This window comes from Ammospiza caudacuta, chromosome 17, assembly GCF_027887145.1.
Source record: "Ammospiza caudacuta isolate bAmmCau1 chromosome 17, bAmmCau1.pri, whole genome shotgun sequence".
NCBI classification, from domain to species: domain Eukaryota; kingdom Metazoa; phylum Chordata; class Aves; order Passeriformes; family Passerellidae; genus Ammospiza; species Ammospiza caudacuta.
This window is the reverse complement of record NC_080609.1, coordinates 6,407,463-6,433,464: the sequence shown is the minus strand read 5'-3', so window position 1 is coordinate 6,433,464 and position 26,002 is coordinate 6,407,463. Positions and strand designations below refer to the sequence as shown.

General features: G+C 47.0%; 3 protein-coding genes across 3 annotated transcripts in view; 2 read left to right on the top strand and 1 right to left on the bottom strand.

The window, feature by feature from the left end:
- CARHSP1 (calcium regulated heat stable protein 1) overlaps positions 1 to 16,511 on the top strand; it is a 36,208-nt gene extending 19,697 nt beyond the window's left edge. Inside the window, exons 3-4 of the mRNA XM_058815696.1 lie at positions 1,225 to 1,347; positions 14,802 to 16,511. Coding sequence (XP_058671679.1) covers positions 1,225 to 1,347; positions 14,802 to 14,964 — 286 coding nt within the window. The 3' untranslated portion in view covers positions 14,965 to 16,511. The remainder of the gene's footprint in view (positions 1 to 1,224; positions 1,348 to 14,801) is intronic.
- A 433-nt stretch (positions 16,512 to 16,944) lies between these two features.
- Positions 16,945 to 23,660, bottom strand: PMM2 (phosphomannomutase 2). The gene is made up of 8 exons (XM_058815695.1): positions 23,576 to 23,660; positions 23,256 to 23,367; positions 22,193 to 22,269; positions 21,514 to 21,605; positions 20,768 to 20,867; positions 20,228 to 20,303; positions 19,071 to 19,186; positions 16,945 to 18,058 (listed from the first exon to the last, which is right to left on the bottom strand). The coding sequence occupies exons 1-8, from the start codon at positions 23,639 to 23,641 to the stop codon at positions 17,954 to 17,956; spliced, it is 744 nt and encodes a 247-aa protein (XP_058671678.1). The 5' UTR covers positions 23,642 to 23,660; the 3' UTR covers positions 16,945 to 17,953.
- Positions 23,661 to 24,316: 656 nt separating this feature from the next.
- Positions 24,317 to 25,949, top strand: TMEM186 (transmembrane protein 186). Its single transcript, XM_058816236.1, has one exon. It carries the CDS (start codon positions 24,317 to 24,319, stop codon positions 25,079 to 25,081), a length of 765 nt encoding a protein of 254 aa, XP_058672219.1. The 3' UTR covers positions 25,082 to 25,949.
- The last annotated feature ends 53 nt before the right edge of the window (positions 25,950 to 26,002 follow it).

Here is a 26,002-nt window from a genome sequence, read left to right as displayed (position 1 = left end):
AAATGAAGTAATTTAATGGAGATTTCTTTCTTTAGCACTTTCAACTGCATTTCTTTATTGTTAGTTTGATTTAAGGAACAAAGCTGTTACCATTTTTTAAAAACAATTTCATTTAGACTTCAGTAAAATTTAAACATTTGGGACAATGATGTCCAAGTTGCCATGATGCACATAAACAAACGGCTGCACTGTCATTGTGTTTGAAGAATTGCACCAAAATCCTCTTCTAACATGGAACCTACTGGATATTCCTGGCATGAAGAAGGTTCTGACCTAGCAATGCTCAGAGAAAACCAGTTGGTTTTCATTAATGGAAGTGTTTGAGTGGTCTGGATCCCTGGATGCAAACCCTGGATCACTGTATTTGATGCTGAAAAGGATTTAACCACACAGTTTTCAGGACAAGTAATTTTTTTTGATGGCACTGTTGCAGATTGCAGGTTCTGCCAATGTGTCTCATTTAAAATACCGGTCCCATGGCAGTGGAGGAGGAGCTCAGGCATGAGTCTGGCTGCTTGCACTACAGCTGGGCTTCACACTTCCTGTGAAATCTGTGAAAGCACAGCACTTAGGTGGACACTGGTACTCCCAAACCCATCAAAGGTAGAAGATTCATACATTTAGCAGAGATTATTTGTTTTGGTGTTTGATAACACTTGTGTGGAGCCACTTCTCTTCTTTAACTGATTGGGTACAAGGGAGCCCTGCATCCTTGTGCTTGCTGCAGACAGTACTCAACCTGGTATAAATAGTTGTGCTGGGGAAATGTCATGGGATGAGGTTTTGTTTTTCTCAGATTCATACTTCATTTCACCCTTCTCTAGAACAATCACAAAATATGCTTGCTGTAGTGAATATAAACCCCTAGCTGGCAAGCATGGAGGCAGAGGAGTTGCTGAGATAGTAATTCAGATAACATCTCTGGAAAGCAGGCAGCAAAGGCAGGATGGTGTCTGGAAGTGGAAGATTCTCACATTTAGTATGTTGTCTGGAGGAAAACTTCATCCAGTGATGGAGCAGTTCAATTCAAGGTGGCAGTTGATGCATTATAGTGCTGGCAAACCTCATCTTCATCTGAGTGTCCCTTCCAAAGGCCCCGGCAGTGCCGTGTGTGGCAGTGAGAGCTGAGCGCTGCTGCAGAGCTCACAGGGAGGGAGGGCTTGGCCACTGTGCCTTTGCTCAGTGTGCCCAGCCCTGAGCTGCTCTTTGTGCTTCCTCCTGCAGCACGGTGAGAGCCTCAGAGGGGCCCATCTACAAAGGGGTCTGCAAGTGCTTCTGCCGCTCCAAGGGCCACGGCTTCATCACGCCCGCCGACGGAGGGCCCGACATCTTCGTGCACATCTCTGAGTGAGTTCTGCCCGTCTGCCTCCAGCCCCACACTGCTCTGCACAGAGAAAAGCAAGGCACAGCTCTTCCCAAGAATATTCTTATCTCATTTGCTGTGCCTGTGTTTGTGCCAAAGCAGAATGCAATATGGAGATTGTTTACCCAGGGGTTTTGTTTCCTTGGCCTGTCAGGCCAGGTGTGTGTGTGTGTGTTTGTGAGGACTGTGGGCTGACAGTCACGAGATTCAGGGCAGAGTGTGCAGAGTTGAGTGCTTGGCAGATTCAGTTTAGATATAATGTAATATAGTATAGAATAATACAGTATAATAAAGTAATTAATTAGCCTTCTGATAAGATGGAGTCAGATGCATCATTTCTCTCTCCCCCTCGTCAGGGGTTCCCTGCAAATACAATATATGCCCAAGGGGAGCTGCAGCTCTGCTTTGCCTTCATTACCAACTGCTCTCAACATTTCAGGCACAATCTGGTTTATAATCTGTCATCCTCACTCCAGCAAAGAAGGGTTATGCAGATGTTACTGGCAGCAATAGATTATGCAGTTCTTTTCCTGGTGTTATTATTATAAATCTGTTGAGTTAAAAACTAGAAGATGATCCTTAAATCTCTTAGAATAAGCTATGAGTTTTGCCCAGACCCAGAAACTTGCATTCATCTGAAGCAAATATTTCATGCAGTATCTAGTTTTAATGTAAAGATTTATAACACTGAAAATTCACTACTTTTACTTTGCACTGCTTGTACCATTATTAAACTAAAGGTTAATTGCCTTTACTGTTGAGAAAAGTCACACTTTATTACTTCCTTGAATTTATCTAGCTTAGGTTGTGAGCAATTTATGGCTGAAGCTTTCTCTGTTAAAGAGTTCATTAGTGCTTGAACCCTTTTTGTTCTGAACACACTGAGAACCACCCCCTCTGAATTTACCTTTTGATAAACTAAATAGATAAAGCTTTTTAAGTCCCTTGCTGAGAATTTTTCTCCAGTCTAAGCCAGTCTTTGCAGCATGCTTAGAAAAGAGACTGAAGAATTTAAGCATAATGTTAAGACTATACACTGCACACACAGTTACAGTGTAAGGAGATAAAATCTCCAGTTCTGCTCTGTTTCTCTCTCTGTACATCCCATAATTGCATTAGCCCTTTATCCCCAGTCTTTGCAGAGTTGCTTACCTGCTGTGACCTCAGCATCCTCTGCAGTGTCAAAGTTTGGTGCAGATCCAGCCTGGCATTCCCAGCCGTGGCTGCATTCCTGATTCCTGGATGTGAGAGTCTTGGCTTGGCTGCAGGGCAGCACATTCCCTGGGACAGCCCTGCCTGCCCAGCACATCCCTGGGACATCCCCTGGGACAGCCCTGCCTGCCCAGCACATCCCTGGGACATCCCCTGGGACAGCCCTGCCTGCCCAGCACATCCCTGGGACAGCCCTGCCTGCCCAGCACATCCCCTGGGACATTCCCTGGGACATCCCTGCCTGCCCAGCACATCCCTGGGACAGCCCTGCCTGCCCAGCACATCCCCTGGGACATCCCCTGGGACAGCCCTGCCTGCCCAGCACATCCCTGGGACAGCCCTGCCTGCCCAGCACATCCCCTGGGACATCCCCTGGGACAGCCCTGCCTGCCCAGCACATCCCTGGGACATCCCCTGGGACATCCCCTGGGACAGCCCTGCCTGCCCAGCACTCCCCAGCACACCCCACACTCTGCATTGGTGTTTATGGCCTGGCTAATCTGCAAGGTTTAATGGGCAATTTTAATATTTGTTCCTAGGCTGGGATGTTGACCAGGGGCTGTTGGTCTCTGAGGGTGTGTGTGTTAAGACTGATGTTTATCCTCCTGTAACCTCCTCTACCACCAGTTTTATTTTACCTATTGCTCACAGTACTGAAGCTGTATAATCCTTATCTGTTGTTCAGAGTGGTTATCCAGTGGTAAGTCAACCAAACCTCACCAAACCCGCTCCCATTGCCCCAGCTGTCTTTCCTGGCTGTGTGTGCAGCACATGTCCTTGGAGAAGGAGCACTTGGCTTTCCTCCAGGTTTCTGGAATGTTGCTGCACCATGGGCATTGACAACCCAAAGCTTTGTAGGGCTCATGGGTGCGGATAGGTTCAGTGGTCTGACTTGTGTTCAACCCAAGGAAGTGACATTTTTAATATCTCCTTTCTCTTTTGTCTAATGCAAATGCACTATTTCTCCTCATTTCCTGAATAACTTAAAAATAGCATTTCCTATGTCACAATTTAAAAAATTTAACTGTGAACATGTAGTCTGACCTATACAGTTACTGATCAGCAGGGGTTTAGTTACAACAGCCTTCTTGCAGAAACATGAATTTTCAGCCTTCTAATGAATTCCTTTTAAAGAACTGTCTATTTTCAGTCCTGTTTTTTTTTTTTTCCTTGTACATTTTCTCTTCCAACTAGTTCAGTAAAATTTTCTTCAGTTATGTGAAATTATTCCTTTTAAAACCCCGGGGATGACTTTTTGATTGGGGTTGCTGTTTTGTTTGTCTGTACAAAATGTGAACTGCTCTTTCAGGTTCCTGTCCTATGGCCCAACACATCTTTGTCTTGGATTTGATTCTGGGTGCACAAGGTGTGCCTGCCCTCAATTCCCCTCCACTCAGTAGCAACTCCAGAGATGTTTTTCTGTTTCCCTGTTTAAGACTCCCATATGTCTCCTATGCTGAGGTCCCAAGTGACATTACAAAAATAGCTTTGTGCGATTTTTATGTGATTTTTGGTGCTCTGTGCGAGGCCCCTGTGACAGGAGTCCCCTCTGGTGGGCTGTGCTGTTGGTGTATTGATCCCATCTGCTCTCACACTGCTCTGAGAGCCATCAATAATAAACTGTACTGGAGTAATTGGAGAGCTGTGCCACCCTCCCCTGCCTGCCACCCACTCCCTCCATCCTAAACCAGCCAAAAGGTTGTAAAAGTTTATGGCCAGCCTCACTTGTGGAGGTGTTTGCAGTGTTTGGCTGGCACAGGAGGTTCTCTGCTCCGGCATCCTTGCACCACCCTGTGTGGGGAGGCTGAGCAGGGCAGGGCTCAGAGGGACAGAGGTGCTCTGTGGGCAGGGTGGGAGGCTCTGGGCCCTCAGACACAGCCCAGCCACGGCCCAGCCTGGCTCTCTCTGTTCTCAGCTGTGCCATTTCAGTCCATTTCACACCAGGAGCAGGCTCCATGTGCTGTGCTGTCCCTGCAGGAGAAGGCTGCAGGGCACCTCCTGTTCCCCACCCACTCCTGTGGCACCTGTGCCTTTCTGGCAGAGGCTTTGCCCACCCCATGGTTGGCAGTCCCAGTGCTGAGGGTTCTCTCCCTCCCTGGTGATCTCCTCCTGCCCCAAACAGGCTCTGAGCCCTTTGTGGGGTTTACTGACTTGGCTTTCACCATGGACCTCCACTTCTCCTCCCATCTCACAGCAGGCAAACCATGCCCTTCTTCTGGCAGAAACTGTGTGCTCAAAGGCTCTTCTCCTTGCTCTTTCAGAAGCATCTTAGTTCATATAGATTTTGTAGGACTGAAGTGTTTTGTGTTTTTACAGCTTCTCTAGGTCAATTCTGCTCTCTTGAAGTCAACAGCATTTTCTATTGTAGCAGGAATGGGCCCCTGTTTGAAATGTTTCACATGTAGGTACTGTCTCAGAGCTTCAGTTCAAAAATAGCTGATGTTTCTGCCTCAACCTGTTAGGGAAAAGTGCTATTATTGAAGTACTGAAGGTTTCAGCACATTGTGTTCTTTAATTACTCAGAGTATATTTGAGTTGCTGGAAACAGCTTTTAGTGCTGGAGGGTGATGGTGTCACTGTCTTAATTCTGATGCAAGGCAACACTGGAAGGACAAATTAGTAATGCCTTTCATTTCAGTTTATTTCACAGTGAATTTGATAGATTGCTCTTTATTAACTGGAATTGCTTTTTGTGGCAGCATTCTGTAACCAGGCCTGTGGCTCAGGGGACTCCAGTGGCTCTGGTTCGCACAGAGTTTTCAGATCCTCATCATGTTTATCAAGTGATTCTTTTCCATCTATTTATTCAGTTAAATCTGAATGTGAGGGAGATGTTAGCCTGTTCACTGTCTCAGTGTGGTACAGGCATCTTCTCATGAAATGAAAGCGGATTGTTCCTCCCAAATTCTTCCCAAAAGCTGGGATTTCAGGAGCTTGGATGAAATGGTTATGCCAGTCTGGATTCACCAAGATAGACTGTTCCTCTGTGCTCATCACTAAGCTGTGATGATTAGTGAAGGCTTTAAGCATAGGCACCAGCTGCCTGACATGCAGATTATTATGATTTTCAACATAAACTTTTAATTTGAGGAATTATTTTCTCCTCTAAGCTTGGAGGAGCTCTGACGTTATACTTTAGTGAAAATGTCTTCCATAGGATGGGATGTCTGTTCCCTGTAAGTTTCTTTATTTTTTGTAAGATAATAATGACACTTGGATTGGCATTTTCTTTTTATAAGTGAGCATTAGCCCAGAAATAAAGTCAAATGTTTGTGACATTGGAAAGCTTCACTTCATGTCTGCAAAATTTTCTGTGTATCTGTTCAGGAATGTGGACATGTTTTATGAGTGGATCTTGCACCAAAGCTGCTATTGAGTTGTACGTGTGAGATGTGGGTAGAAATATGGGATCACAGAATTGTTAAGGTTGGAAGGAAGTTGTGGAGAGTATCTAATCCAATGGCTCTGACAAGGCAGGGTGAGCTAGAGCAGGTTACAGGAATGCATCCAGATGGGTTTGGAATGTCCCCAGACAGGGAGAGTTCATCCTCTCCCTCGCAGATCCAGTCACCCTTGACATAAAGAATTTCTTCCTCATGATGAGGTGGAACTTGTGGTGTTCATGGCCATTGCTCCTTGTCCTGTTGCTGGGCACCACTGGAAAGAGCCTGGCTCCATCCTCTTGACAACAGCCTTTGAGATAATTCCATCTGATGAGATCCCCTCTCAGTCCTGCCTCCTCCAAACTGAACTGGCCCAGCACCTGCAGTTTCTCCTCTGTGGCCTCTGTGGAACCTCTCTGGTGGCTCCTTGAGGAGCCCAGAGCTGGCACAGCCCTGCAGCTGTGCCTCAGTGGGCTGGGCAGAGTTTAGGGCACACAGCCCTGCAGCTGTGCCTCAGTGGGCTGGGCAGGGCACACAGCCCTGCAGCTGTGCCTCAGTGGGCTGGGCAGAGACAGGGACACAGCCCTGCAGCTGTATCTCAGTGGGCTGGGCAGAGTTTAGGGCACACAGCCCTGCAGCTGTATCTCAGTGGGCTGGGCAGGGCACACAGCCCTGCAGCTGTGCCTCAGTGGGCTGGGCAGGGCACACAGCCCTGCAGCTGTGCCTCAGTGGGCTGGGCAGAGACAGGCACACAGCCCTGCAGCTGTGCCTCAGTGGGCTGAGCAGGGTTTAGGGCACACAGCCCTGCAGCTGTGCCTCAGTGGGCTGGGCAGAGGGCAGGGTCACCTCCCTGCCCTGCTGGCCACACTCCCCCAGGGCACCCCAGGCTCCCCCTGGCTCTCCTGGCCCCCAGGGCACGTCATGGTCACTTGTCACCCAGCAGCACGCCCAGGTCCCTCTCTGCAGAGCTGCCATCCAGAGGGTGAGCCCAGCCTGTGCTGGTGCTTGGGGTTGTCCCTCCCCAGCTGCAGGACCTGCCCTGGACTGTGCTGCACCTCAGCAGCTGCTCCCTGCCCAGTCCTGCAGCCTGCCAGGGTCAGCCTGCATGGCAGCACAGGCTTTGGAAGGGGATTTTTGTCTGCTGGCTTTGATTCAATGAGTGGCTCTGAAGGCTGCAGAGATGATTTGTTTGGTGTTTGATAACACTTGTGTGGAGCCACTTCTCTTCTTTAACTGATTGGGTACAAGTGAGCCCTGCATCCTTGTGCTTGCTGCAGACAGTTCTCAACCTGGTATAAATAGTTGTGCTGGGGAAATGTCATGGCTCTTTGGTGTGATGAGGTTTTGTTTTTCTCAGATTCATACTTCACTCCTCTCTAGAACAAACACAAAATGTGCTTGCTGTAGTGAATATAAACCCCTAGCTGGCAAGCATGGAGGCAGAAGAGTTGCTGAGATAGTAATTCAGATAACATCTCTGGAAAGCAGGCAGCAAAGGCGAATTCATTTGCCTGGAGTGAAATTTTTAAAAAGCCCATAATTACATTTTTAATGGCAACATGTACTGTCAGTGCTTCCATTTCCACTGTCACCAAACTGATGGTGGTGTTACAGCACCAGTGAGAGCTTTATCCTCCTGTGTGCTGGTGTTACAGCATCAGTAAGAGCTTTATCCTCCTGTGTGGCACCTCCTTGGCTCCTGTTCCCTCCCAGGAGTAATTCAGCTCTCCCAGATGCTCCCTGCTGTGGCTGTCAGCACACACAGTGCCTCTGGTGCCTCATCCCCTCTTGCTGTCCCGCCTGTAGCTGTGGGGTGTTCCCCGAGGGCAGACAGCAATCCCTGCAGTGCTGGCTGTTGGTGTTTCAGACAGGCTCACACCAGCTTCCCTTCCCACTGGGCTGCTGAGGGATGGGGGACATGGGGAGCAGACCAAGTGTTGTGCATCAGAGCACTGCACCCACCCTTCTGCTTCCCCTGAGCATCTGGCAGTGGGCACTTGATGGAGATGCTTTGTGCCCCAGGCTTCTGCATTTATCTGGGATTTGGCCTGAAGCCTGTGTACCTGCAAGGGCAAGGCAAGGAGGTGGCTCATCAGAGAGCAGTGATGGATGAATGACCACACTCTTGGTGTTTTAAAAGATTTTGTTTTGCCAAAGCAGCATATTTAATGAAAAAGAAAAAAACATGCAGTGCTTGTGGGTTTTCTGCAGTTTGCCAGCACTTGGCTCTGAAGGGGAAAATGCTGCATTGCAGAGAGGCCTTCAGGCTGTCCTTCAGGCTGGGCTCCTGACCCCTGGGCAGTGATGGCTCTGGAGGACTGAGGCTGTGCTTCCCCCAGAGACATCCTGGGCACGTTGCTGTGCTTCACTTCTCCACTGTGGTGTGGTCTCAGGTTTGCCTCCAGTGTCTGTAACTCAGCAGGGCTGAGCACCCGAGGGCTCTGGGCTCCCAGCTGGGGATGTCCCGTTCTGCTGGTGCACTCCAGCTGCTGGCTGTGCTGGAGGTGTTCTGTCAGCTGCACCTTCCTGCAGGGAGAGCCCAGCTCTGAGCTGCTGTGTCCATGGAGAGATCATCTTTTCATGCTCCTTCCTTTCCTCTGATTTCCTGCCAGATCACTGTTTGGTGCACAGCACTAGTGCCACATCTCCTGGCTTCTCTGTGGTGCCGCTCCTCTGCTGGAGTGGAACGATATGGGTTGGAAATTAAAATTATCTGGTAATTCTAAATGATCTGAGAGCTGAATCTGAGCTGAGAGAACAATCTTCTCTGGCCTCTCTGGCTTTTCTGTGAACTACCAGCAAAATAGTTTCTGCTGACTGCAACCAACTGCTCTGGGGGTGCTGGGAAGCCAAATCTCAGTTTTCTGATTGCCTCCAAAATCCTGGATGACTTTCATGCTTTGGGCAGCACACATCCTTCCTGATGGGCTCCCCTTCTGATGCTTTGCTGCAGGGTGAAGGGTCTGAAATAGGTAAATTATCTGGGGCAGGGAGGAGAGGCAGCAGAATTCCAGATCTTTCTCGAGAGGGGTTTGGAAATTAATAGAACATGGAAAATCTTTTCCCTAAGGGTTCTGCACCCCCACAGCTGGGTCAGAAAACTCCCTTTGCAGTGTTGCATTCAGGAGAGTCAGGTTGTGATAATAATGCTGTGGTCATTATTGCAGTGAAGTCTCCCCAGAACCTGCCCCTCCATGATCCAAACTGTGTTGGGTGGGATTGTGGCAGGATCCAGGCTGGCTGTGTGCAGGAGCAGCTGTCTGTCTGTGGCTGAGCCCACAGAGGCATCCCTGCAAAGTTCTCTCCTGTTCCTTCCTCACAGGGTGTCTGTGCTGCCTGGGCTGGAATTGGCAGATTTGGAGCCATAGCTATCCCTGGGTGGGGATTCAGACACCATGGCCAGTGGAGAGCTGGGCACAGGATGTGCATCCACTGAACTGGGAGAGAAGGGCAGCTGGGAAGTGTCTCTGCTACAGCTCAGGGGATCCTGCAGGAGAGATCTTAGATATTAACAGCTGGGATTCTTCAGTCGGAGCCTCTTTACACTCATCTGTCCCAGTCCCTGGTGTGGCTGGTGGGGACAGGCAGCCCTGCAGCTCCCTGAGTCACTGCTGGCTTTGTGCTGGCTTGCTCAGGGGATGCATGGGAGGGCATTTGGGACTAGTAACTCACAGTGGTTCATTACTCTGGTGTATCATGCTGTTAAAAACACTTCAGGTTTCTTGAGGAAATGTCAAGAAACTTTAAGAAGCCCAGGAGGTAACAGAGCCCATGGAGGTGCTCATGGTGTTACCCATGGCAGGCTTGGTGACCAGCAAGGTCAGAATTCACTGAAAACTCTTGTTCCTAAATGTTCCACGTGACTTTGGCTTTGTCCCAAGAGGTTTAACTAGAGCCTGGAATATGAATAGCAGCTGTGGGGAGGAAGAACTAGAACATTCCTTATTTAGGTAGTTTCCTAATAACCTCCCAGTTCCCTAAAAATAGTGCAGGATAAAATGCTCCACCATACCAGACTGGCACTGAGCTGGGAAATGGGAGGTGCTGGATAATCTAAAACTCACTCTATTGTGTCTCTCTGACTCTGACATCAGGGAAGCATTTCCTATTTTTAGCTTGAATTTGAAGTTGCTGAAGTGTCTTAAGATTCCTGGGTATGTAGATATTCATTATTTTGAATTGAAAGTGCACTCCAATAGCTCAAACAGCAGTGGAAACCTCCACATTCCTCTAGATCAATATTTAATATATATGGAGGGTGAAAGTAAAAAATACAGTTCTAAAATTATTTAATCAACATGTAACATCAGAAAGGTCCATATTTAACTTCCTTTACCAAATTTTCCAGGCAACTTACATTGTTTACAGAATGGCTGTTGTAGGCTGAGTCTGTTCCAAGAGCTCTGTTTACTCTCTCTGATCTTTTCCAGCTCATTTCCTGCCCAGTGCTGGAGGTTTGCTTCCTGCTGGAGGATCTCCCCCAGCTCTGTGCAGGGCTCTGCCTGCAGTGCCACCATGTCACCCCCTCTGAGTGCCATCAGATTGTCCTTTCTGCATCCCTCCACAAGTTTGGGTGTGGTGTGTTTCTCCTTCCAAGCATCACATGTGGTGACAGCAGGGCTGGAGTGGCTCTGTGTCTGTCCCAGCAGCAGCTTTTGGTGGCAAACACTGCCCAGGGGACACTGCTCACCCTCAGCTCTGCTCAGCCTGCAGACCTTTGTCCCCTTGCTTTTCCTGTGCCATGGGGGCAGTGAGCTAATGATCTCATGTTTGTTGGGCACCAAAAATAACTAGGGATCACAAACCTGCAGGAGAAAAAAGAATATCTGATCTGTGGGAGGAAGGTTTAAAGGGCAAAAGCAGAGAATGAAATTGGAGATGTTTGTGTGGCCACAACCTTTATACACAGCTATGCAAAGGAGGGGTAGGGTCACCTCAACAAGTGAGGAAAGACAGCAAAGCAGGGATCAGATGAAGCTGTCCTGGGGTTGAATGAGGTTTTATCACAAGCCCCAGTCACCTGTAGTGTCAGCTTGGATAAGCAGTGGAACCAAGAAAGGATCTGATGCTGTCAGCATAATGCTCAGCCCTGCAAGAAATGCTCCCTAGCAGAGAAAGTGCCCCTGCCTGGGCTGGGCAATGCTCAGGGCTCTGTGGGGCACAATCTGATCCCTTCAGTAGCAGAAACACGAGTATTTAACCTCATGATTCAGCATAAGAAATGGGGGTCAGCAAATATTTTGGTTTTTTCTTTTTCCTTGGCAGACCAGGGGCCTCCCAAGGCCTGAGGGATGTGGTGGCTTCCAGTGACAGCTGAGTGTGTCCTGCAGGCTGGGCCTCTGCTTCTCCTCTCCCTGCCTGCAGTGTGGGCTGTATTAGCCACATCCTGTGTGTGTGTGTACTGATTCATTTGGTCTTATTTCTTGGAAAAGCAAAATCACTTTGTTACCAGTGTGCCTGCAACACACACCTTACCTGAACCTGTCCAGGTACATATTCATGTTTCCATTTAAACAAAACATTCCCTAACAAAACACCCATCCTTTTAAATGCTCAAGCTGCACTTCTTCCTCACTTGATTTTGAATATTCAAGTGATTCCTCATTTGCCTCCATTTTTCAGGACTTTAAAGCTTTTTTATATTGGTGCTTTGGGAGACTGTGAATCCACCTTCCTTTTGCATTAACCATATTTACCCACTTTTGCAGATTTCAAACGTTTATTTCACTAACCATGGCTTATCCTGTTTTACAGAGCTTTTAAAAAACATGTAAAGTTCCCGTTTGTTTAAAAAAAAGGTGTTTCAGCTAAACCTGAGATCCCTTCCTGGGCAGGGCATCCGTTTGGGGGTGGCTGTGCAGTGGTGACAAGTTCCTGCTCCCTCAGGGCCTGGGGCTCTGCAGTGGTGCCTGGAGCACCAAGGGGAGATCTGGTTCAGTTTTAGTGGTTTTAGCTTTATAGCAAGTTTTTTTCTCTCTCTCTTTTTTTTTTTTTTTTTTTTTTTTTTTTTTTTTTTTTTTTGCCACAAAGGATCAAGGTTCCTTTGATCCTCCTCGAGATTCAAGAGGTTTAAGTAGGAAAGGTGATGATTTTTTTTTTATATACCATTTTTATTTTCACTTCTGGTTTGACTCTTTCAACCCTTTCCTGTGTCTCTTGTTGGGGCTTTTATGTTCCCTCATCAGGTTCCAGTACATCCTCACTGCAAAACTGCTGTTTCAAGGTCAGGGTAACCTTCTGGGTCTGTGGCACTAGAAAAGGTAAATTAGTTTCTGCTCCTGGAAGGACAGTAGGGTTGGGTGTGCAATCCCTCCACACCTGAAAGGATCTTAAACTGTTGGAACTGGGGGAAATGGGGCACAGATGGAGGCAGTGACTGGAGAGCACAGCACAGCAAAGGTCAGATGTGAGAGCCTGTCCAGTGATACTGGGCTGGGCTGACAGGGTGGCCTGCGGACTCTGGAAGTAAATAAAGGTCAGCTGGATCAGCCTGTGTGGGTTGGAAGGGGCTGTCAGGTCTGATGAAGGAGGTTTTATTTTCATTTTTGGTGTAAATATTTCTTCTGCCTTCAGTTTACTCCCATTTTCCCAGGCAGTGCTCTGAAGGGTTCAGCTCAGGATATTCCCTCCTGGGTCTGATTGCCACAGTCAGGGGCAGCTCCTGAGTAGAAGGCATTTCCAGGGAAATAAACTCTGAAAGACTTTATTCCCTCAAACATTTCAAACCCCAGGCCTTGGGAGTGCCTTTAACTCCTCATAGCAGGTTTTAGATTCATATTTAGATACAGCAGCATTTTCAATATCATGTTGATGCAATCAGCTAGCAAACAATGACTTTTCTTTTGAGTTTCCCATGGGAGAAGTCTTGATGTAGGGGTCATTTTCAGCTTCCCTTGTACTTGCCTGGTTACCCTGTCCTGTCTGGGCTGCTCTGGCTCACCACAGCCTGAGCTGACCTGCAGGGCAGGGCTCTCACAGGAGCCCTCAAAAGGGGAAGGGCTGGGAGAGGCAAAGCTGGAGAAGTTTTGCAGAACTGTGGGGAGAAGCAAACTCTGATGTGAGGTTAGAACTCCCAGTAGGGACCAGCGTGTTTGCCTCCTATCAGTCCCACCAGCCTTTCCTGCAATAGAAAATCCCTAAGATTAATGGGTCACAAAATGAGAGTGCATATAAAGGACACTGCTAAAATCTGAGATTTCTGCTATTAGCAAAACATGGGGTAAAATTCCTGGGTGGGGTGAGCATGCTCCCAGTGTGCTCTCAGAGAAGGCAAATACCGGACTCAGTGGTGCACTACAAACTCCTGACCTAGACCACTTATTTTTTCTTTCCTGGACCCAAATCTGGACTTCAGGAGTTCACAAGCAAGTGTCACCAATTAGGCATCCAGTAGAATTTATTATTAGCGTTGATCTGTTCCCAAATACAGATACTGCTGAGAAACACTGAAAACCTTCACTGAGAAATGTCAGGGCAGGGGAAGGAAGCTGAGCCTGTAGGTGTGGGTACATTTAAAGAAAGGTGAAGTGGCATCTTCTGTACTGTCAGAGCCTCATGGCAAGGCAGGAGGGAGGAATCTCTGCCAGTGCTCAGTGGCACATGCTGGGATTTTTATTACAAAGCTGTGATCTCAAACACAGGGTGGAGGTGAGGAGGGCTGTTTGCAGCTCTCTGTGTCATCAGCACCTTGTTCTGAACAGAAGGTGAAGCTCTTTTGGCATCTCCCACTGATTCCAAACCCAGGCTCATGTGCAGTAGCAAATGCACAGTGCAGGTCTTGCAGCATCACTCTGGGGGAGCTGAGGCCAGGAGGAGCCTCCTGGAAATGTCCCTGAGTGCTGGGTGGGTGCTTGTGCAGGCTCACACATCAGGATAGCAGAGCTCTCTTGTAGTGGGATAGAATATAAGAAAATAAAGCTAGTGTAGAAAGTAATCTCACCCCTAAGGAGTTGCAGCTGGGCCAATTAGCAAAGATCAGGAACCAGGCCTGACTTTACCAGGCCACAGGTGTAAGCAATGAGAAGCAGATGCTATAAAAGAGTGGGGTGACTGGGTGAGAAGGGAACTGGAGTCAGTGGCTGCTTTGGGAAGGAGAAAGGGTCAGTGCTGTGAGGAGCTGACGATGAGAAACACCAAGAAGGTATGGAGCTGTTGTGATAAGGAGACAGCAGTATGGAACCCCTGCAATAAGATGACAACACTCTCTTTTCTCATAGCAAGTAATTCTGAAATGTTTGATACCATATCTCACCTGGGCTCCTTTTTTATTTAATACCTCAAACTGTGTTACGGTGGAGTAACCTAAAGGGAAAATCTTGCCATTACATAGTACAGTTCTTCTTAGGAAAAAATAAAAAAAAAACTCCAAACTGAAACTTCAAAAGCCTAAGTGAGAAGTGGGGGGAAACCAACCAAAAAGAGATCAATTTTGTTTAGTTTAAAAACCATATCTTCGAAGTAAGTGGTAGCCCTTGGCAGCCCTGCCCTCTAGTGCTGCTGCAAGTGAGGTGTTGGTGCACAGCTCTCAGTCCAAGCCTGGGCTCACCTGAATATTCTTTAAGGCAGATTGGAGTGGGGATTTTTGTGGGTTTTATTGGGTTTTATTTTGTACTTCTTGTGATTGGTTGATTTTTTTAGGGCTATGGTGGTGTTTATAGCGTTTTCATAGGATTTCACTGCGAGACAACCAAAATCAGCCTCAGACTTTGACAGATGACAGGCTCTATAAAATCCCTGAAGTACTTTGAGCATCTAAGCTAACAATTATGATAAAAAATTCAGTCAGCTGCAGAAGAGAACGAGTGTTTCTGTGACTCCTGACTAACTGGAGCTTCCCTCCACAGCATTGAAGGCGAGTACGTTCCCGTGGCAGGCGACGAGGTCACCTACAAGATGTGCACCATCCCTCCCAAGAACGAGAAGCTGCAGGCAGTGGAGGTGGTGATCACCCACCTGGCCCCTGGCACCAAGCACGAGACCTGGTCAGGGCACGTCATCAGCTCCTGAGGCGTCCCCTGGAGCGTGGCTGCTGCCAGGTGGGCTCTGCTCAGCAACTGGCTGCAGGACCTGCCTGAAGAATTCTGTGTGTGAGGAAATACTGCATTGTCAATAAAGCAGATGCAGGCCAAAATTACCATTTTTTACAGCTGGCCTGATTTAAAAAAAAAAAAAAAAGGCAATTCAAATGCTAATGAAAAAAATCTAGCGTAATGTGTTTACAAGAAATGTATTTAAAGAGACCTAGTTTGTGTGCTTGGTGGAGGAGGGGAGGTTTGGGTTTTCTTTTGTCTTGTGAGCTGATTCCAGGAAATGCCCAGGGGAAGGGGGGAGAGGTTTCAAGGAGAGCTCTGCTGGTGCAGGTGGCCCGGCCCAGCTCTGAGCCCTGAGCTCCCTGGGCTGCTCTCCAGGGCTGCAGCACCTTTATTGCTGATTTAGTGCCTGAATGCCCTGGCTGACACACAGAGGTGTTCATTGCTGACTTGTTTTCCTCATGGAAGGAAGCTCACAAACAGAGCAGCTGCCACAGGGTGGAAGATCTCCATCAGGGGGTTGTGCTCCAGTGCCCATTGGGTGCACCCCTGCAAATGGTGTGGAAACTGTGTTGTACTGGTAAAGCTGGGGTTGTTTGTGACTTTATTTAGGTGCCTTGATGGTTGATTAGCAACAGATTTTATAGGCCAGTATTAAAAAAAAGAATCCATCCCAAATTTAAATTTGCTTCAAGGTAAGTGGTAGAAAACCGTAGAGTAGTGGATACTTCGCAGCCTCAGAGGGTGTCTGAATTTTGACCAGGCTGAAGATTTGCCTTCCAGACTGCATGCAGCTGACTGGCATGGTGTGCCAGGGGCAGGCAGGGCACCTGCACTGCTACACAGCAGGTGTGTGCTGCCCAGGTGTGTTAAACACTGACAGTTCTCAGCTGTCTTGGTGAAGTAATTCTGCATCTGTTTCCCTGGCAAACTCCCTTGGTAGGATGTGATAGGGCCACCCTTCCCCAGACTTTTGTGTAGTTGTAGTGCTACTAAATTGGTTTTGTTCCTATTTGCCTTCCATATATATTTTTTTCTTTCAAATGAAGAAATTTTCTCTGTTATTTTCCTAACAGTGGATTTTTATTGACTTTGCAAATAAAAACAAACAAAAAAAGGCAGAACTCTTGTTAGTTGTATGAAACAGTGTAGCTTCAGTTGTGTGTTTGGAGCTTCACCAAGAGGTGCTGGCTGTCAGGAGCTGTCCTGAGCCTTTCACAGCAGCTGATCTGTGCCCAGCTGTGATGTGGGGTCAGAACTGCTGTGCTGGCTGTTTTCCCTTAGCTGTGCCTGTTACACTGTGGTGTGCTGGGCTTTGGGTTTGGTTCTGTTTTTATGACCCATAAGCCTTGGTAATGCTGGGTTTATCACTGTGCAGCTTGTTGCAATATCACCCCCTGCTTTCTTTACAATAAATGCAACCATTTCAGTGCTTCCATGTGTTTCCAGTCTGCTCCCTGGGTAGCTGATGCTGAGGAGGATCAGCTTTAAAGAGGAAAATGCAGGTGCCTGCACAGGCACCCCTGTGTGGTGATTTCAGTTTTATTTAAGGAAATGTTTTCCCAGCCACTGACTGCACTTACCAGAACAATTAAGGAATAACAAGGCCAGCACCTGTCAGAGGAGGCTCCCAGGACAGAGCAGCCAGAAATGTGTTTGGGGCTGAAAACAATCAAAGCAGCAGCTCTTAAACAACATTCCTAGGCTAGGGCTGGTCCTGGTCCTAAGTGAGCTCCCATTAACACAGGAATTAGTTAGGGAAGATCAAACAGTTTTGGTGCATGAGGTGCATTGCACTCCCCCTCGGATTTTGTAAGCCCTTTTGGGGATTTTGGGTGGTACCAAGATTCTATTCTCTGCTTTTTTACTGTGCAAGTATCCCATGAACTTGGAACTAGAAAAATTGAAATTATTAAGTTTTTGGTACAGACAGGCAGCATGCAACAGGTCTGCTTCAAGTATTTTATTTTCCATAATGATAAATCAAAACAGGATATTTTAATGATAAAATCAGATTTTATTCTCCTTTACTAAATCAAACCGTTTATACTCAAGATTACTTTCCTAATACCAGCTGAGAAAAGTAATTAACAGTAATTACCAGTTACACAGAATGTCAGACATTGACTTGAATTTTAACAGAAACGTAGTTTAGGTCATTTTTGTAGTATGAAAAATCTCAATCTACCCTTAATGCCTTAACCAGGAATCTCAGAAAGTGGCAGAAATATATTTTGATAATGTGGTGAAGTTATTTTAATTAATTTTTACAAATATTTTTTTAGATTTGGTCTGCACAGAGTGTAAATAGCATGACCTGAGTTGTGCCTTGGCACCACATCCATCCTGAGGAGGGAACTTTGGCACCAGCTGCTCCAGCACTCCTAGGGATGGTAGTCAGGGACTTCTGGTCCAGTGCCATCTTCCCAAACCCAGGAAGAAATAAAACCTTTCCCTTTCATTCATCTTCCCGTTTTAGACAAGAAACTGTCTTATAATTCATGTTAATTCATATAGCACAAGGTAAATATTTAAAAAAATCAACTGCATCTTTTAAAAAGCTGCCTCAACATAAAAAAACTAGGGATTAAGCCTTGCAGGCCAATTTTAAGACCAGGAATCAACTAGAGGCAGATTATGCCTCCCCTTCCCTCCCTAAATTGTAATTAATGAGTTAAGTTTACAGATATCTTAAAAACCAACCCAAAATATAACCCAGCCCCACAACCAAGCAAAAAGAAAACAATTTATGTGATTGGAAATTGAAAGGATGCTGCTAAATGAGCTCTGCTGTGTTCCCCCAGGCAGCAAGGGGTCTTCAAGTAAAACATTTCCCTTTAGTAATGGCTGACCTGCAAAGCACCTGCTATTCATGGCCAATTACATAAAAACAATCCAGAATGAAGATGATGTTTCAAGTTATTTTGCTGTTTTAACTGTCCTCAAAGTGTGAATTCTGAAGTCTTTTATTTAAAAAATAGCTCTTCACAGATTCTTCTTGTATCCTCCGGGGATGTGACACTGTGGCCTTCTGTTCTGGAGTCTGTGAAAATTTCATAGTCATTCCCTCCCTGGAAGCAGAAGATGATTTAATTTTATTTAACATCAAGCACAGTCACAAATAAGGACACATGAAAGGAAACAGGGAAAAATGGACTTTTTCCAAGGGCCTGCAGTGATTAGGCTCAGTGAGCAACAGCACTGCCCTGGATGAGCACAGATCCCCAAAATCCATCCAGAGCTTCATTCCCAAATTTCTGTTTGCCACACTGCTCCCACAGGTCAGCATCAGCTCTCAGCACTTCAACTCTCTGGAAGTGCTGCACTGCCACTTAGAGGGTCTGAAATGAACTGTCTGTGAGCTCTGTGCCACAGGGACAGGTGATTACTTTTGCTGCTGATGTCAGGGGAAAAAAACTTTAATTTCAAGCTTGTCTTTCTCTTATAAACCTTATTTTCTTAAATGTATAAAGTCCTGTGTAATTTCAGAGTTTTGTAACTGTGAGCTCTTATCAAACCAAGCCTTTTCTTATAAAACAGGCTGACAGTGTCCTTTGGCCAAATTCAGACAGCTTTAATTTCAAGCAAGTCCTTGTGCTTGCCAGTGCCCTCACAAGCTCTTGTCAGGTCTCTGATTTTTAAAAGCCTCTGAATTGCCCTGCAGAGCTCTGCCCCATAATGAGGGACAAGGGACTCTGTTCAGTTCCCCAGGGTGGAGACAGAGCAGTGAGCAAAGGCACAGTGTTAAATGAGACAGGAAATAAATATGTTTAATAAAAACCAGCCAACAAAAACCAATCTACACTGACCAAGCAGGGCAATCAGTTTCACACAGTTATGTCACCTAGGTGTTTAACAGAATTACACAAGCTCAATTTTAAAACAACCTCTGTTAAGGCAAGAACCCTGTGTTCAGCTCAGGAAACAGAAGGAAAACTTCCCATCTGCAGCCAGGCAAACATGGACACATTTGTGCCCTGACTTCAGCTCTTGTCAGGATTAAGGTTACAGGGTTAGAACCTGCACTCCTTGAGGTTTAATTACAGCAGCTCTCAAATGAGTGTGTCAAATTAATGTACTCACTGGCATGGTCTTGTCTCCAAAGAAATAAATAGTCTTGTATCCATCCTTGGCAACAATTCCTAAGCAGTACCTTTTATCCCAGCCCTCTGGGAACACATCGATGCTGATCTGCCCTCCTAGGAGAGAGAGGAACCAAGACTTGTTACCTTTTAACAATGTTTCTGAAGGGAGAGAAAGTGAAAAAAAACCCTAAACTGGGTAAGATTTTAGGCAGAGGGAGCTTTGCAGAAGACAAGAAATGTTGTGAGACTCTGGAGTTAAGTCCTGCAAGTACAGAGGGTGTTTTATAGGGTATCAGTTATTAGAGCTGTGATTCAGAGATTATTTATCAAGCAAAGTCTGAGCATGTTCCCAAACACTCACCGCTATCCAAATGAACCTTTTAAAATAATTACATTTAATCTCTTTACTTTTAGATAGAAAGGACACATGAACAGAGCCACTGATATATGTACAGCCATAAAATCATAGGCAAAAGACTTGCTAAGGCTTTCAGAGTAGGAAAGGGAAGAAATCAGCCCTTTCAGCAGCTGCTCCAGTTCTGAGCCCTTGGCCTTCTCCAATACCCAAGAGCATGATTCCCAGCTGAAGCAGGTGTATTTACAACATAAATACTTTATAAAAGGTATTTACAACATAAAGGAGAGAGGAGAGCTGCACTGCAGTTCAATTTTGCCTTAGTGCCTCAGCACTAATGCCAACCATACTTTTAATTCCCCCTAATTTTATTTTTTTTCCTTAAGCTTGCACTTGCTTTTGGATTCTTTCCTTCCTCCCACACAGTGCACGTAAAACAGAAGAACCAAGGGCAACTGGAACAGCACTGAGGGAGTAGCTCTGATCAAAACTGATTCACAGAAACAACTCTGACTAATCCAAAGCATCTAATATGCTCCAAAATGAGCAGAATCAGTCACACAACTGACATTAAAGGACAATGAACTGATGACAAGAAATGAAGTTCTCTTTGTTGATGGATTTCAATTAAAATGTCCCAATAAAAGGCTGAGAGGAAAAAGAGGCTCAGTCTTGCCTGCAACCACCCCCAGAGAGACCTGTCACACAAATGAGATGGGATGTCACAGCCATAAGAGAGAATGACTTAAATGAAATTTAAATTAATTGATGTTTTAAATTACATTCTTTTAAAGTATTACCTATTGAAAATGTGAGGCCTTTGCCTGCAAATTCTCTTTGTAGATCAGCTACAAATTTCTCTCTTATATGCTCCTTCTGTTAAGGAAGAAAGAAAACAAAACCAAACAACAGTTACATGCTGTAACTGTGTTGATTTACCAATTAAAAGATAACCCAAAACCACCTCTAAAAAAGAATGGTTTTATTCATTTGAATGGACCCAGGCTGGTTACACTATAGAGGACAACAAAAAAGTATGGCTTTAGGTAGGACAGGTTTTTTTAGAAACCCCAGAAGCAGGATGTTCAGTACTCTGGCTATTGGATTAAAAACATGAGCCAAACCCACCCTTCTGCAAGTAATCCTTGCTATTCTAACAAAAAACCCCACATTGTTTATATCCTGAATGAACAAATTAGTTAAACCACGTGGAAAGGATTAAAATGAAAAAAAAAAAAAAAATAGAATTGCACAAACGATGAAAGTTTTAAAAAAATCATAACCTGGCCACAACTGCCTCCTCCAGGAGAGCTGGGGATTTTTCAAGAGTTGTAACTCACTTTATCAAATTCATAGAACTCAAGTCGTTCTTCCTGGCTGCAGTTTCTTCCAATGGGGGACACATTTAACATCCCATTTCTGAACTCAATGAAAGTGCCTCTGCAAGGGAATTGATCACAAGACAGAAAACAGATGAGAAAACTGCTCAAAGCACTAAATATCACAATAAATTTCCATTTAATTCTAAAGGCAGTGGGAATCAGCTGTCTCACGACATGCAGGTACCTCTGGCACCAGTAAGCCTTTAGGACTTTGAACCTGGCAAGCTCATCATCATCCTTACTGGCTTTTAAAAGCACCATTTGGTTTAACAAGTGTGACTGGAGCATCCCATCAAGCCCAGAGCCTGACAGGCCAGGCTGTCAGTGTGGGGTGAAGCTGCAGAATTCCCAGCAATGTGGGCAGTGTCCTGCTCTGCCTCACCCAGCACATTTCAGTGTCTGCACAGCTGCACCTCACACACAGAGCTGCTCTGGCTGCACTCCTCATCTCTGAATTCCAAACATGGCAAGGGAACTCTCCTACTTCAAAACTCAATCTCCTTCCCTCTGACACAAAGTGCTGATCAGTATTTCAATCCCTGTGCTCCAGCTGGGGCCTTGTCTTTGTATGCATGGCCAGAGCTCTGTTTCACACACACAGTGCTGCTCCCCAAGCAGAAATTACTCTTTTCTTGTTTTTGCTGAGCACCCTGAGCTGAGCTTTATATCCCCCATGGAGAACTGAGATGTCTGTGTGCACATACCTCTTCTTTGGCAGTCTGATCTTTGCAAGGTAACCCAGGCAGTAGTTGATGACATCTTGAAGGATGTCCTCGCCCAGGTGGCCCTGAATGCTCTAACAAAACAAACACCATTCAACCAAGGGTCCAGAATCTGAGATTCTAAAAGCAAGTCACATGGAAAACACAGACATTGGGTAATCGGGCATGGTTAATACCACAGAGAAACAAACATGCCTTCAATCAGTAACATCAGCTGATGCTCACATGGTACTAGCTAAAGGTTCTCATTTTTATTCACTTTATAACACCAAACTATACTTTAATGACTCCTAGTTGTACCTGCTTCAGAAGGAAACTGTGCCACAGGCAGCAGCCCTAAACAAAAAGAGTTTTAATGTCTGCACATGTCTGCATGTGCTGTGCTATGGCAAAGCACAAAGAAATGGAGCTTGTTCCTGCAATACACTGGAACCACTGGTCAGGGCAGCAAATTCAGCCAGGATCTCTTTAAGTGTTTGCTCTCCATTATTTATGTTAAACATTACATGCCAAATGAATGATCCATTAACAGGACTAACATATGAAAGCAGCAGCAACTTTGATCTTTGAAAGGGTGATTACAGAGGACTACACTGTACAAATAAATCAAAATCTTGTTTAGAAAGTTTCTTTTTCTCACTGTTGGAAATTTCACACTTACCTGCTTGCTCAGGAACTTCCCATCTTTGTATGCTACCAGGCCATTTTCTGAGAACACATAGTCATATTTCTCAATCACTGCAAATAAGCAAAAACACAGTAACTCATCATTTCCCATCAATGCTTAATGCAGAATTGTCTTAAATGTCAAACAGCTTAAAATACAGCAAAGATTAGTTCCTAAAGCATGAGAATTTTAGCAGCATAGCATCAAGCACAAGATTAATGCTAGTCCCATTTCTCACTATGATTAACACACACCTCAAATCATGTGAAATCAATTGTTTCACCTACCTGTGGTTTTACTTAGAGGCATATAACTCTTTGTATTAAATGTGAAGGAATGACCAAACACCTGGCACATGGCCTGGCTTGTAAGAAAGTCAGGTAATGCCCTTTTAGGTTTGTTTCCTCAGTGTCACTAATCTTCAGCAGACGTCTGGGAGCTGTGAGTCTCAGCACCACACAAGATGATATGGTTCACTGAGACCACTTGGAAGGCAAACAAACTCTGAGCTGCCTGGGCACTACAGGAGGCTGTCAGTGGCATCAATTAAGTAAAGACCATTAAGAATAAAGGACTAAGGCAAGAATCCAGAGCTACATAACCCCACAGTGAACAAATCCAGGTCCTCAGGGATGTGCTTGGCAGCTGAGCAGCCCACACGTGTATGTGACATACAGGACTGCACTGTACACAACAGGGTGACAAAGCCCTCCCAAGGCAGGATTCCACCATTAGCAACAACCTCTAAATTTGATATCGAGATACCTGCACAGTGCAAACAGGCTGCGATTTCCAAAAGCCGGGTTGCACTCCCCACAGCCTGAGTGCAGCGCAGCACTCCCAGGAAGACAATTACAAGCAAGGGAAGAAGGGGGTGGACGGGGCTCAACCTCCACGTGCCCTTGGCGGCTGCCCGGGGCCCGGAGCGCGGATGGCCCCAGGGGGGTCACCTCATTGCGGATCGCCCCAGCGGGATCGCCTCAGCGGGATCGCCCCAGCGGGACTGTCCCGGAGCGGATCGCCCCAGCGCGGATGGCCCCAGCGGGATCGCCCTTACCGTCCTCGCCCAGCTGCTCGCGGATCTTGGCCAGGTCCGAGCCGCCCACCACCCCCACCTTCATCTTCTGCCGCAGACGCTGCATGAACGCCGCCATCTCCGCCGAGATTTTCTACGGTCCAAAACAGAGCCGTCAGATTTGCCAGAGGCCAGCGCCTCCATTCCGCAACAAGCAGCCCGTGCGGCTCCTTAAGCAGCGTTAAATGAATGAAGCGCGCTCACGGAGCCCGCGGCACACAGCACAGCCGTGCCCCCGCGGTGTGCCATCCGCCCCGCGGTGTGCCATCCGCCCCGCTCCCGCAGCCCCGTCCCGCACTCGCCTGGCGCGGCGCCGTGAGGGTGCCATCCACGTCGAACAGGCAGAGCGCTGAGGGCGGCGCCGCCATGGCTGCTCCGCGGGGCCGCCCCTCCCGGCGGGCCGCGCGCGGGGCGGGGCGGAGCAGGCGCGGAGAGGCGGCGGGGCCATGGCGGCGGTGAGGGCCGGCGCTGTCGGCCGGCGCTGTCGGCGCGGGTTGTTCCTCCTTCCCCTCCTTCTCCCCTTTCCCCGTCTCTTTGCCTTATCCCTTTTCCATCCCTGTCGCCATCCCTGTCGCGGGCCGCTCGGTGACGGGTCTTTGCACGCCACGTGTCCCACAGCGTGGCGGGGGCAGCGCGGAACTTCCCTTGCTGCCTTTGCGCCTTCCCAGCGTCCGCTCTTTCCTTCGGCCTGATCGCGCTCTCCTCCCCTTTACCGTGCTTAGTCCACTTTTCTTCTCTGTTTCCCTAAAACTGCTGTATAAGTGGTTATTTAACGAGTCGGCGATTCCAGCAGCTTTGCTGGGATGTTGCTCAGCCAGCGAGAGGCAGGGGCGTGCAAGGGTCGGTCACTGAGCTCACTGGTATCAGCTGTGGTAGCACAGTTTCCCTCTTGGTCTGCAGGGAGGGATGCGAGCACAAATACCAGTTTTCCGTCAGAACACTGGATTAAGGTTACAGTGACCCGGGGATTGTGCTTTATTGTCTGTAGGAGCCCGAGGGAGCAACTCTGAGCTCGATGGTGGGTTTTAAAGAGGACTCAAACGATGACCTGTGGGAATGTTACCTTACAGGCTTGGCTCTGCACGGGCAGGACTGCAGCCTGCACAGCAGCACCTTTTGGGAGATCGCTGCAGAAGGAGCTTTGGACAAGGCCGTGGAGAAGGGAAGCTGCTCGCCTGCCCTGGATTGCTGGTTCGTGGCAGTGTTTGCAGTCACAAATCCAGCGAGCTCACGGTGCCAGGAGTTACCTCAGGAGACCCCGAGAGCCGTCCGTGTGCCTGTCCCACTTGGCCCCTGCTGCTGTGGTCCAGCAGAAGGCTGTGCGTGGCAGGACAGAAGAGTTCAAACTGGTCTACAGGTTCCCAGGGATAAAATACTGCAGGATCCTGTCGAGACTGAAGCTGCTGCAGACTGCCACCTCCATGATCATGCTGCCTCCCATCTGCTACCTCTACCTGCAGGGCCAGGTGTCCCAGAATATCCTCCTCTACACAACTGGCATCGCTGTCTTTGCTGGGGCAATGCTGTACGGTATGAGCCACTTTTTCAGAAGAATTATTGGATTCATCTACTTAAGTGAAACTGGACAAACTGTCAGAGTGGCCCACTTGACATTTTGGGGAAGACGTAATGACATTTACTGTCCCATAGAGACAGTGGTGACTTTGGATGAAGTTGGAGATAGCAAGGACGAGCTCCTTCACCAGTTCAAGCGGTATAACAGTACAGATACTTTGTATTTTACAATTAAGTATGGCCAGATTGTAGACAGACAGAAATTTACTCAAATATTTGGAGAATTTGTGTGACACAGCAGCTCATTTCTAATGACTTTCCATGTTCCATGTCCGTTGTGCTTATTATTCCATGAGGTTAAAGTAGTTCACCAAACTACACATCCCTGTCCATTTCCTGTGCAAAGCCTGCTGTAAGTGCACCCAGTGTACAAAGTCACAGTGGTAAGGCACTGCCCACTGGATTAAAGGTCCTGCAGCTTGTGAATGGTGTGAGGAGTGTCTGTTCCACGTAGCATTCAGCAATGTCACAGCATTCCAAGCCTGAACTGTCCTTGGAATGTGCCATAGGAGGCCAAACTGGCCTCTTTGGTGGTTATGAAACATGAAAAATCTCTTGAAATGAAATGCAGGAGCTGCCAGAGCATCCTCACTTCAACCTCAGTGTTTCTTTTAGGTCATTTCAGGTTGGCTGGGAAGCCTCTGGAAATTAAAGCTGGTCTGGTACATCCATATGATGGGCACTGCTGAATGTCAGAGAGGGACATGCTCATGTATCAGTGCAATTGAGGGAATGGGAAGGTGTGTGGGCTGTCCTGGCCTCAGGAGGGTCCTCCAGGATGGGAGTGGAGCTGGGCAAAAGAGACACTGGCAGCTCAGCTGTTAAGTTCAAGGCTGAGACAATATTTCAGGAGCCTCTTACAGGAATTGCCATTCTTCATCAGAATGGAAAAAGCAGCACCTGTCTCCATGAAGGACTGTGGTCTTATTCCATGATATTGGTATGAGTTCTCCTTTTCCAAAACCTCGGTAGAAATGAGGAATTTAAACCCAAGAAAGAACCAAATATATCACCTATAATGTGTAACACATGTTTTGAATTGTCAGAAGCAAGATAACTCCTTACACCCCTCCTAGTTCTAGCTTAATGTGAAACTGGCAAATAAACTGACTCTCACCAATAATCTGGAGTGTTCTTTCTTTATTTTTTCCTCA

Excerpts from the sequence above, each read along its gene's own strand:
- PMM2 (XM_058815695.1), bottom strand. The coding sequence starts at position 23,641 with ATGGCGGCGCCGCCCTCAGCGCTCTGCCTGTTCGACGTGGATGGCACC. Across the intron at positions 21,606-22,192 it reads GGAAGTTCCTGAGCAAGCAG|AGCATTCAGGGCCACCTGGG; the intron begins GTAAGTGTGAAA and ends TTGTTTTGTTAG. Across the intron at positions 19,187-20,227 it reads AGGCCTCACATTTTCAATAG|GAGGGCAGATCAGCATCGAT; the intron begins GTAATACTTTAA and ends TCTCTCTCCTAG.
- TMEM186 (XM_058816236.1), top strand. The coding sequence starts at position 24,317 with ATGACCTGTGGGAATGTTACCTTACAGGCTTGGCTCTGCACGGGCAGG.